Source organism: Vigna unguiculata, chromosome 7, assembly GCF_004118075.2.
Source record: "Vigna unguiculata cultivar IT97K-499-35 chromosome 7, ASM411807v1, whole genome shotgun sequence".
Classification (NCBI taxonomy): domain Eukaryota; kingdom Viridiplantae; phylum Streptophyta; class Magnoliopsida; order Fabales; family Fabaceae; genus Vigna; species Vigna unguiculata.
The window spans coordinates 17579857-17593808 of NC_040285.1; the positions used below are offsets into that span (position 1 = coordinate 17579857).

Genomic DNA, 13952 nt, shown 5'->3' on the forward strand with positions numbered 1-13952 from the left:
TATAAATTATAAATTATAAATTATAAATTATAAATTATAAATTATAAATTATAAATTATAAATTATAAATTATAAATTATAAATTATAAATTATAAATTATAAATTATAAATTATAAATTATAAATTATAAATTATAAATTATAAATTATAAATTATAAATTATAAATTATAAATTATAAATTATAAATTATAAATTATAAATTATAAATTATAAATTATAAATTATAAATTATAAATTATAAATTATAAATTATAAATTATAAATTATAAATTATAAATTATAAATTATAAATTATAAATTATAAATTATAAATTATAAATTATAAATTAAAATAAATTATAAATTATAAATTATAAATTATAAATTATAAATTATAAATTATAAATTATAAATTATAAATTATAAATTATAATTATAAATTAAAATTAAAATTATAGATTATAAATTATAAATTATAGATTATAATTATAAATTATAAATTATAGATTATAAATTATAAATTATAAATTATAGATTATAAATTATAGATTATAAATTATAGATTATAAATTATAGATTATAAATATAGATTATAGATTATAAATTATAAATTATAGATTATAGATTATAGATTATAAATTATAGATTATAGATTATAAATTATAAATTATAGATTATAGATTATAGATTATAAATTATAGATTATAGATTATAAATTATAAATTATAAATTATAGATTATAAATTATAAATTATAGATTATAGATTATAGATTATAAATTATAAATTATAAATTATAGATTATAAATTATAAATTATAGATTATAGATTATAGATTATAGATTATAAATTATAAATTATAGATTATAAATTATAAATTATAGATTATAAATTATAAATTATAAATTGTAGATTATAAAATATAAATTATAAATTATAGATTATAAATTATAAATTATAAGTTATAGATTATAAATTTTCAATTTTCAATTATAAATTTTCAATTTTTAATTATAAATTTTAAATTATAAATTACAAATTACAAATTACAAATTACAAATTACAAATTACAAATTACAAATTACAAATTACAAATTACAAATTACAAATTACAAATTACAAATTACAAATTATAAATTATAAATTATAAATTATAAATTATAAATTATAAATTATAAATTATATACATTATAAATTACAAAATTATAAAATTTTAAAGTAATAATAATAAAATGATATTTGACTGAACTAGTTAACATGATAAAATAGTAACTTAAGTCACCCACTTAACAACCACACCACCTAATTAACAATTGTTATTCATTTGAAGAAAAATAAATAAACTTGTTAAATATGTAATTGACTACAATATTTTATAAAACTCAATTGTAAAATTTTTAATTTATCAAAAATTTAAGATATTATTATACAGTCTTTTTCATCTTTAATGTCAAACCAACACTGATTGACATCTGTCATTATTGTAATTAAGATGATAACAGGGTGGAGTGTATATAGGTAGGGTTTATATGTCATAACTTCGTCTAAAAAGTCCATTTCATTACCTCTTCTTATATATTTATATATATATATATATATATATATATATATATATATATATATATATATATATATATATATATATATATATATATATATCCTTATGCACTAAAGAATATTCAGAACTACACTGTGAAGTGTTTCTGTAAATAAATTTGATCTATTAAAAATTACCTTTAATCAATTTGAAAAACAAAATATAAGTTTTAAAAAACTAATCCTTTTAAAAATAATTTTAATTTAATATATAAAAGATTATACATATATAAAATTAAATTATAAGTATTTTTTTAATAGTTAATATGTTTTTTCTTTCATAATTTTATTTTAATTTTTTAATTTTTTAAAATATTGAAATAAATTTCACTAATTAGTATATCGTAGGCATTGACAAGTTAGATATTAAAAACATGCCAAAATAGGTCAGGCTCGCCAGACAGGTCTGCTAACCCCTAAGAAAAGGGTGAGACGGGTTGAAGTTTCCAACTCGTCAACCCGTTGTAACCCGACCCGCCTAACCCGCTAGTTTAACAGGCCAAAGGCGGGCCAGCCAGTTTAAACATTGGGTTGGTCTCTGTTTTTTGTTCTAAAATCTTAATTAGTATTTTACATTTTAAGTCGTCTCAATTAGGTCACCATTTTTTAAAATATATTATACTTTGATCATTTCTGTTAGTATAATACTAACAAAGTTAACCGTAGTGTCATATGTCAACTCGTGCTTTATTTAATTTTTTATTTTTTATTTTTTAACTATTTTTCTAATTTAAAAAAAAAATTGTTACGTGTCAAATTAAGGTCCTACAACATATCAACTCAATGTTTTTTAATTTTTTTTAAAAATTGCAACGTATCAAATTAGGATCAAGTCACATATCAACTCGTGTTTTTTTGTTTTTTTTTTAATTTTTTTATTTGTTTTCAAATTTTAAAAAAAGAATGCCACAGCTCAAATTAGGGTCTTGTCATGTGGCCGAGATAGTGTGACGTGATAGTGAGAGTGCCACATGTAATTGTTGGGATAAATGTCATTTGAAAATTATCAATTTAGTCCATATATTTGTTATTTTGTTTTAATTAGTCCCAATTTTATTTTTTAAACTGGAGCCATTTATATTCCCTAATAAAACTAAGATCAAATTTAACTTTTATATAAATGTTACAATGATATTTTACATTTATATAAATTTAGGCCAGATTCAACTTGCATTGAACTTTATTTAAATTTTGTTTTAAATATTTATAAATCAATAATTTCTAGACAAATGATGGAGTTGGTTTAAAAATAACAACTTTATAAATTCAACGTAAAATTTTAAAAATATCATTGTAACATTTATATAAAAGTTCATTTTTTTTCTCAATTTCGTTAGAGATGAAATTGCTCTAGTTTAAAAAAAATTGAGACTAAACTAAGAAAAAATAACAAATATAGGAATAAATTGAGATTTTTCGTATGACACTTGTCTCAGCAGTGACATATGGCACTGTCACTATTACGTCACACTGCTTTTGCTACGTATCAAGACCCTAATTCGATTCATGTCATTTGTTTATTAAAAATAAAAAATAAAATAAAAAGTAAGAAAAAGAAATAAAAGTGACATGTGAGAGGATCCTAATTTGATATGTGACACCTTTTAAAAATAAAAAATAAAAACTAAAAGACAAAACACGAGGTAAGACATGACGAGGCCCTTACTTTGACATGTGATAATTTAAAAAAAATAGAAATAAATTTTAAAAAAATAACAAACTGAAAAATGAAAAAAAAAATATATAATACAATTTGACATGCAACACTACAATTAACATCATTTGTATTGTACTAACAAAACATATTTTAAAAAATGAGGATCCAATTGAGACAACTTAAAATCTGAAGACTTAATTGAGATTTCTGAACAAAAACAGACCAACCGAGTGTTTAAACCTTACAAAATTTATCTCCAATGGATATTTTCACCATTTTCAATTGGACATTCACCATGGCTTTGGCTTCTGATTTTCATCAGTGTTAAATGTTTTTTTGTGATGCATAGTTTTATTAATTATTTCATTAATAAATTTTACTAAAATAATTTTATTCTAAAACCCAGATTAAAAATTTCCATAACTTGTATCGATAAATTCTTATACTAATATCAATATAAAAATAACATAGGTACGTGTGTAGATGTATCCGAGTTATGTACTTATAGAGGTGGCAAAATGGGTTGGGCCCAACGGGCCAGCCCGTCAGCCCGTGCTAAAAGGAACGGGCTGGGTTGAAGATTTCAACCCGTCAGCCCGTTCTGGCCCGTCTCGTCCAGCCCGTCAACTTGACGGGCCAAAGTACGGGCTGGCCCGTTGGCCCGTTTTAAAAAAATAAAATAAAATAAAAATAATTAAAAAGATTAACCTTTTAGATTATATATTTTAAATGTAGAAATATATAATAGTATTGTAATTTAAATCATCAACACCTACAAATTAAGTTTGAATTATTAGTTATAATTGAATAATTTAATATGTAAATTTAATAATTATTTTAACTTATCTAATTAAAAACATTAACTAATCAATTAAAATTTAAAATAATATTTTATTTGATTAAATATGACTTTAATAATAATTTATATGTATATATAAACAAATTTAAAAAATAAAACAAATTAAAAAATTTGAAAACTAATTAAAAAAATAAAAAAAATAAAAAAAAAACTAGAAGGCCAACCCGGCCCGGCCCGACCCGTTAGCCCGTCCTATACGGGACGGGTTGTGATTATTGGCCTGTTTCTATTTGACGGGCTGGCCCGTCCCGGCCCGTTTTTTGACGGGCCACATACGGGCCGGGCCAAAATGGGCCGGGCTGGCCCGTTTGCCACCCCTATGTACTTATTCTCGTATTGTTTTTGTTTCGATTCTAATTTCGTCGAGAAACAACTATTTAAATTTGCTTGACTTCGACTCCTACACAATGTGAGACTATTGAGTGTTAATTAAGCATACATTCACCTTACTTATTTTTAATATTTATTTTAGTTAACAACAACACTAATATTACATTATCTTCAATACTTTTATTTAATAGAAAATTTTAAAATAATTGTCGTTGCCATAAAGTTACTATTAGTGTCAGCTTTAAGTGAACTATATTAAGATTGATTAAATTGAAGTTAATCCAACATTAACACATATATTTGTTTTTTAATAAAAATTAAAATAATTGGTATTAACTTAAAAGTTGATCCAAGACTCTAGCATGAACTAAATTATATAAGGATTACTTTACTCTTTTTATTTTTTTAAATTAATTTTTTTTCACATTAAAATTAGTTTAAGAGACTCTAATAATATCACAATTTAATAGATACTAATATTTAACAACTTTATATGTCTTTTTATAGTGATTTATTTTATATATATATATATATATATATATATATATATATATATATATATATATATATATATATATATATATATATATATGAAGTGTATCGGTTTATTCAATACTTTAGAATATTTTATCGATACTTATCCATAAAATATCTAATTTATACAACAATAGTACTCTTATGATGACAATAATTTTAATTTTTTATGCTAACAACTTTAACATTTATGATTTTAATTTGGATGCACACGATACCAATCATATATCTATCAATGTTTTAAAAATTATTGTACACTGTTCAAAATGTAAATTTAATGTATATAGGGATGACAAAAATATCCATGGATGCATGTATCCGCAGATAAAATCCACAATGGATAATTGGTACCTGCGGGTATTCATTACTCGCAAGTAGCGGGTAATTTAATACTCGTTTATAAATAGGTCGGGTACGATTACCATACTATTCATATCCACAGGAATCCTTCCCCGCAAAAAAAAATTAAAACTAAAAAATTAATTTATGTTTTATTAAGTTAAATTTAATTAAATTTAAATTAAACTTTTATTTTATTAGATTAAATTTAATTAAAATTAAAATTTAATTTATATTTTATTTTATACTTTTTTGTAATTTTATTTAAATTTAATTTTAAAAATGTATAAAATATATATTTTTTAAAATATTTGTAGGTATTTTTTAAACAGGTATCCAACAAGTGGATTTTTTTTTGTTGCTCGTAAACATTATTCATACTTGACCCAACCTGTTGTCATTTCTATAGGTATCTTATCCATAGGGGTGACAATGTGGACTTGGTTCGACGGGCTGGCCCTAGGCACGCCAAAAAAACATGGGGCAAGTCGAGATAATAAGCTCACTAGACTGCAAAAGCCCGACCCGCATAGCCCGCAGCCCGCGCGGGTTGGTCTGGTTGCCCGCATAAAAAAAATGTATTTGTGTATATCAGTTACTTTCTTTCTGAACTTTTACATGAACGTTTCAAATTCTTGTATAAGTTGAAAAGACAAGTATTATGTATTTTTGAATGTGCTAAAATTTGAAGAATAAATCATACATGTTAAAGTACGAATATGAATATGATGAAATTGTTGAATTATCAATTTACCATTTAACTCTTCAAAGGTTTTGCTTAATTTTTGCAAACTTGTTAAAGTTTCTGATCTTGTTGAACATTGAAAACTTTAATAAGATTTAAAAAAAAAAAACGAGTTAGCCTGCGAGCCTGTACTTATATTAGACGGACCAGACTTTTCAAAATGTGGGACAGGCCAATCCAACCCACATTTTTTGTATCAAGTGTGGGACAAGTCTAAATGGGTCTAAGACTAATATAAAAAAAATATTAGAAAAATTACTTTATTATATATGTTTATTTTGTTAACTAGTGTCTCAAGTGTTGATGTTTTAGTCGCTTAATATTGTTAATTTACTTTCTTAGTCATACGTATTTTACGGTTGTCACATGTCTCTAGAAAGTTAATTTAGTTTTGACCCATTTTATTTTTAAAATTTTCAAATCAATTTATAAGACGTTAATTATATCTAATAGATATTAATACAAATTAATCATAGTTATAAGATTGATTTACTTATAAAGTAGAAAAGGAGAGTAAAAATATTCTGAGTTGAACTTTCCCACTATCATAAAAATTACAAGATTGACTTGATGAATCTAGAAGTAGTGAAATAAGTTACATGTTCAACTACACACCTTAAATGAATCTATCTATTATCTGATGAGAGGAGTATAATAATATATCCATACATAATTCTATTATAAACTTAGACTTATACATCAATTTAACTTCATTAAAAAAAAAAAGAAAACCGTAACAGAACGGATGTGACGGAGTGACGGAGGTGTTAAAAAAGTGTGTTAATTGGTATCCATTTTTTTTTTTTTGTATACGAAAACTTACGTATCTGAAAGGTAATTGTGATGGTGGAAATTGTTTGTCCTCCCTTGGAGCTTCTTGAGAAGTAGTGAGAGGAGAAAGAAAGATTATACATTCAACAATGGCTTCTATATGTTATTCCTCTTGACTTTGAACTTTGAAAGTGAGTCCGGACGATCTGGTGGACCAGCTGATCCTTGTCTCACCCAATTCTTTAATCATAAATTACCAATCTTTATGGCAAAAATCAAATGTCAAATGTTCAAGTGGTGGAGATCAGAGAGATACAAAGATGCAAAGATGCAAAGATGCATGCATGTATCTTCTTTTCCTCAATAAACAATTCATTCCAAACATTTAATATCACCAAGTGGCACCTCCTTTATTACGCAACTTGATCATCATACATCTCCAACACTAAAAAGTTTCAATCATTCCTACAAACACTTCGTCTGCATTCTCTTAACATTTTTATCGATCTTTATTTTTCACCCTTCACTATAATCATTAAAAACAAAACCTCTTCCTTTTTCTCTTCTAGAACAACCAACCAACCAACCACTCCTTTGAGCTTCAACCCTATTCTTATATATAATCGCTACTGCTTCATTACATTTCTTTCTAACGTTGTAATCTATATACGGTAATAATTCAGATATAAATTAATTAACTTTGGTGGGAAGGAAATGAAATTTATCAGAGGTTAATTAACTGGTATTTTGTAGCCATAAAATAAAATAATTACATAAATATTATATGCCGTTGAATGTAGGGGATAAACAGGCACGCTGGCGGCTGATGTGACACGTAGCATGTGTTTTGGGTCCCATATCGTTTAGGGTATGGAATTCACTAACATAGATAAGACAGAGGAAGGTTCTTGGAACGTTGCTGAACATCACGCAGACACAACTCAATTATGTTTCAATGGAGTGATTATACCCAATTAAAATTTGTATATTTATTTATAGCTTAATTAATATTTTGATATATATTTTAAGATTTAATTAATAATTTGATTTTATAGTGTAAGATAAAAGAAGGTAGAAAAAGGTAGAAACATAACAAAAAAGATCAGATAAATTAGAAGAATTCTAAAATAGGAGAAGATATCAAATTTGACACATGAGACTATATTAAGAATAATTTAATGGAAATGAAAATATTGAGTTTTTCTTAGAAAAAATTAGTAATTCAAGTAAAAAAAAAATTAGAAAGAGAGTAAAAAACAAATATAATAAACAAATCAAATTAAAGACCAAATTAAAACCTTTTGATTTAAATCTGTCTTTCATCAGAAAAATTTAAATTTGTCCTCCAATTATTATTTTTTTCAAATTTTGAAAAATTGATGTAGTTTAATTTTTTTTAAAAACTGAATTGAATCAAAATAACAAATATATATACTAACATGTTAGTCATGTTGATATCACATTATACTAATATTGACACATAATATAATACTAACTTAACATATGAATAATTATGTTTTTAAAAACTATTATGAACTAAAATCAAATTACATTAAATTTTCAAAATTTGAGACCTAAATGATAAAAAATAAGATTGGGTACCAATTTGAAATTATTTAACGAAAATTAGGATAAAAACGTATTTAAACCAAATTTTTTAAAGGACTATAATGTTACTATATAACTAAAATTGAAGTTCAATTTAAAGAATCTACATTGAAATGAGGTTAAAATTATTGAAACCTCACTTTTAATTACAAGATATGATTTTGATAATATTTGGATGAAATGTAAAACTAAAGAGGTGATATTGTGTAGTGAAAAATGAGAAAAAAGCAAATAAAATTCCCCACTTACTGGGCATATGATGAGGTGGGGTTTGGTTTGAGTGCAACATTAGTGCTGTGTGAAGTGGTTGCAATTAATACAAAGACACTCACTCACTCACTAGTCACTCAATGTGTGAGGTGTGTGCAATGCGACAAACCAAGAGAAAGAGAAAGAGAAAGGTTGTGAGTTATGAGAGTGATTATGACACTGAGACAAAGAGACAGAGTCTTGGTTACCATGCCCTTCCATTCCACCACCCTTTTCCTTTCCTTTGAATCATTCATTTTAGCCACTCACCAACCTATTCTTCTATTGCTCCAACCCTTCTCCCTCTCCAGTTGCCCACGTTTTTTATTCCTTTTTTCATGCACGTGACTATATCATTCAATACAAAACTTCTAGTACCTTGTTTTTTTAATCATTTAAATACATTTTTTTTTTATTTCCATTATCCCTTTTTCCAAAACCTGGGAGTCCAATTTTCATGTAACACATTCAACCCTTAAAACTTTTCTACTAGTAAAATATTAACCACATATTTAAATATGATTACTTTTTAGATTTTTCATTACTACTTTAAAGACAGTTTGAAAATTGTACCCACACGCCCTATTATTTGTTTGGCTCATCCAAGCCCAATGTAAATGTAAAAGAAGTTGCTTTTAGAAGTTGTTTAATTAACATCTTTTCATAGTTCAATTTCAATAACATAAAAAATATATATCCAAAGACATCCTCCTTGACCAATAATTCCAACTTCGACTTTATATAGTAGAATTGATTATTTTAATGAATTTTCATTTATTTATCCATTTCTTGGTCATCATGTTTGGTTGTTTTCAATGAGTATATATAAAGGAAGCAAGCACCCAAACATATGTTCTAAAAAGAGGTGGAAACAAACACAAGAAAAGCAAAAGAGCTAGAATCTGGTGTTTGCAGTGAGATCCAACAAGAGATGGATTTTGATTCATCTTTGTTCCAGTACCAAAGCCTTGTAAATTCTTCTTTGTGTGCAGAACCATTCCACTGGGAGGAGTTTTTTGTGTTCAATGAAGAAAACAGCAGCAATATTCCCCTCACCTTGAATGAGCAGTCACAAATGAAGGAATCATCCTCATCAGATTATTCAAACTGTTCAGGTTGTTTGATGAGCAGTGATCAGTCACAGGTGGAAGTGTCCTCCAATGTAAGTGATGCAGGTGAAGGGAAAGTGGTGAAAGAAGTAGAAGTCCCAAAGGAGAAAAGACCCTTCAGGGGAGTGAGGAGAAGGCCATGGGGGAAGTTTGCTGCAGAGATAAGAGACTCCACAAGAAATGGTGTTAGAGTGTGGATAGGCACATTTGACACAGCAGAGGCTGCAGCACTGGCGTATGACCAAGCAGCTTTCTCCACCAGAGGTTCCATGGCAGTGCTGAACTTCCCAGAAGAAGTTGTGAGAGAATCACTCAAAGACATGCCCAACAACCCATGGGAAGATGGTTCCTCACCAGTGTTGGCACTCAAGAAGAAACACACCATGAGAAGAAATTCCAAACCCACAAACAAAAAACCCAAAAGGGACCACCACCATGGAAATGTGCTTTCCCAGAATGTCTTGGTGCTCGAGGATTTGGGCTCTGACTACTTGGAACAGCTTCTCAGCTTGACTTCTTCTTCTTCTGCTGATCATGTGTTTTGCTAGTTAAGTCTTAGTTTCAATTTTCTTAATTAACGTTAATTCTTTCATGACTTTGTTGCTACTAGATTTGTTGTCGTTGGCATTCGGATTCGGTCGCCACTTCTCATCTTCTCTCTCTTCGTGATTTGCTTTTTCCGATGATCCTCTCATAAAGTAATGAGAGCGAATAAAATAGAGTCCAATTGTATAAACAAATGACATCAAGGAAAAAATTATTCAAACAATTTTCATCTTCAAATGTCTTTCCATGCTTTCTTCTACTCTCCATGTTTGCTACTATTCTTTAATCAGACCATACAATATTTTTATTTTTTCCAAAATTTAAAATTAAAACATTTTTAAATATCATGACCGTACAAGTTTTTTTTTTTTAAATAATGTATGAGAAATTAACGATAGATAAATGATTTCGTTTTCCGAAAATTAAAATCAAGGAAATTTTTATAAAAGTTAGAATAAAAAACTTTTTTTTTCTTCTGAAATTAAAAGCATATTGACTCTCAAAATGCTATGTTATTAATTAATTAAGAATTGGTCTAACTAGAATTTTGTCGTGGGCAAATTTGTTGGCTATATAATAATAGTATTGATGAAATCTAGTCTCGTATCAATAATTAGATGAGGAGTAACAAAACTGTTTTATTTTATAATTAGATTATTTATCTTTTCATTTAAAAAAATGATAAATTGTTATCTTTGCCAATTCGTTCAACATATAATTTTTAATACTTTTTTTTACTTGTTTTATTTGTTTACTTTGTCAAATGCCGTCTACTATAATAGACAAAGCTCCTTTTTAGCGATGCTACCTTCTTTATCATATTTGTCTTGATGTGTTTTTCTTTCCTTTTTTTCTTTTCATTCAATTTTTTTTTCTCATCCTCATCCTTTGTGTGATATTAAGTTGATGTGGTTTTTTTATTTATTTTGCCATTCGTTTTACAAAAAAGCTTTTCGTACTCTAGAAAAGTTTCCCAATCTTAGAAATTATCGTTATCTCAATAAAATCTTTGAAAACGATGTTATCACCTGTTTCTAGATTTAACATTTTTATCCTAATTTTTAAGTTCAAATAAAGTCACGGGTATATTCTAATAAATTTAATAAGTTATTAAATCATATATCAATATTTGCGATACCTTTTACCCAATTTTCTATTGCATATATTATGGATTCGATATTTGCGCTTAACATAATAAATATACCTGTGATTAAAAGTTAAAACTAAAAATATCTTTAATCCTTATTATAATACCCAATTTAGGTTTTAATGTTTCTAAAAGATAAAATTTAGTTAGTATAACAGTGTTCACAATTATTTTTCAAAAATTAACTATCTGTAATTGTTATAGATCCATTAAATATTACATGCCTCTTTTGACTCATTTATATGAGTTGAAAGCCCTTTAAGATTCTATTCTTTAATGGATTTAAAAAAATGAGTGTTCATTTACGAAAAAATAAAAAATTAAATTTTAGATGGACTGAAACAAAGAATTCACACATTTGTAGAATTTAAAATTTTTCACGAATTAAAATTTAAACATATAAAAGAATAAATATCAAACAGAGAAATGCATGTTTTGTCAAAATATGTTTTGAGAATTGTTTTTGTCAAAATATACATACGTCTTATTTTGAGAATAAAGATGAAGAAGATAACATGTTTTGTCAAATATTTGGCTTCAGGATGAGTTTAAACTCCATATAAGGAAGTTTGAAAATAGTTTGTTTGAGTAGTTGGTGATGTATCAACTTAATTTATAGCTCCAATGTAATTGAAGTTTATATTTCTCATTTATTGCACCAATGGTATTCTCCCACCAAACCCTCTGCTAGAGTCAAATTCAACAATTTTGTGCCACACCTACAACAGTTTAGGGATCCTTCCAGAACAAAGGAAAAAGGCAAACAATATTGGTCTTATACATTTCAATCAGCATTTATAACATTTTCAAGAGAGTAATCATTTTTAAAAAGACCTATTAAAAAGTGGGAATTATAAGCACAACTAGAAAAGGAAAAGAAAACAAAAATATGCACCCTAAATATTATATTTGTCTTATGTTCTAACAGATTTCTTATAGAATAATTTATCATCGCGTATGTAATGATCGATTTTAGTATTATAGTTTGTTTGAGAACATTTAAGCGTTGTTGAAGGTATATATAGAAACTTAGGCTCCACTATTAAAATTAATATTAATTAACACTACAATTAATTTATTGAAGTAGGGTTACTTGAACTATGTGCAGCAAATATGATTTTTTAAAATGAAAATACTCTACAATTTTTAATTATTTTTCTTACCTTTTTAACCAACTTATCATAAAAAACATGAATTAGATTTTAGTGTCATTGAATTGTACAAATTTAATAAGTGATTTAATGTCCATGATATATTTCAAACATATAAAATTCATTGGTCCGATAAGAGCCCAAAAAACAATTGGCCCATAAGAATCATAGTCTTGTTCTCAGTAATGTTTTATCCAGTTCAAGCAAAATTACCTTTCATGAAAAATACTGTGATCAACACACAAATAAAAGTAAACATGAGTAAAATATTTATTTTTTACAGAGAACATACTAGCACTTTATTATTTGTGTAAGTTTCACAATCAAATTCTTATAAGAAACCTAAAATAATTGAGAGGAAAAAAAGTATGTTATTTGATTAAACAATTAAGTCTATCAAATAAACACAATACATATAAATAACATTTTAAAATAAATCTGAATTGAAGTTAAATAACAACTCACTTTTAACTTGTTACTAAAACTTAAAATTACTAAATTGAAAGTATGTGATAATATTTTATCTATAAGAGCTTAACATAGGATGAAATGTAAATTTCGAGGTTTTACATATAAAGATAAATTTTAAGTTGATAAAAAAGAGAAAAGTTATAAATAAAGTATTAGTATTATTTTTTATTTTATTTATTTTTCTAAACTGTAGATTTTCTCACTCTATCTTAAGAATAGAGAATATTTAAAACAATGTTATGTTGTTAGAATATAATTTTGAGGAGATAATAAAGTAAAAGTTTCTTGATTTGAAATTTGTTGTGTGAGACTTTGATGAAAAGTTGGTTGAATTTTTGCAATTATGTAAAGAGACACAATGTCTTCGACTAAAAAGGTTAACTTTGACATCTACTCAATACGGTATTAGTTGGATGGTTAATGCCAATAGTTTAAAATATATGATATTTGTGAAAATATACTTGTTAAGCACCCTAGATATTATATTTGTCTTATGTTCTAACAAATTTCTTATAAAGATCGATTTTAGTAATATAGTATGTTTGAATATTTTGACGTATTGTACAAGGTATATTGAAAAATTTCCTTTTCTCAACTTTAGATCGAGTTAACTTATCAAAATTCAATTTGAATTTGATTTGACTCGATTTTCAGTATGATAAACTTGATTTGACCTTTAGTCTGGGTTAATTTAGTTTGATCTTCAACTCGATCAACTCAGTTTGACATCAACCGGTCAACTCGACTCAATTTTTGATTAGGTCGACTCGATTCAACTTCAGTCCAGACTCGACTTGACTTTAGTCTGAGCCAACTCGACTCGACGATTGGCCTTGGCCGACTAGGCTTGACCTTCAGCT

At 26.0% G+C, this 13952-nt stretch overlaps 1 protein-coding gene across 1 annotated transcript; it reads left to right on the forward strand.

Moving 5' to 3' along the window:
- The first annotated feature begins 9502 nt into the window (after nucleotides 1-9502).
- LOC114190586 (ethylene-responsive transcription factor 1B-like) lies at nucleotides 9503-10560 on the forward strand. Its single transcript, XM_028079535.1, has one exon. The coding sequence runs from the start codon at nucleotides 9600-9602 to the stop codon at nucleotides 10323-10325; it is 726 nt and encodes a 241-aa protein (XP_027935336.1). The 5' UTR covers nucleotides 9503-9599; the 3' UTR covers nucleotides 10326-10560.
- Nucleotides 10561-13952: the final 3392 nt, after the last annotated feature.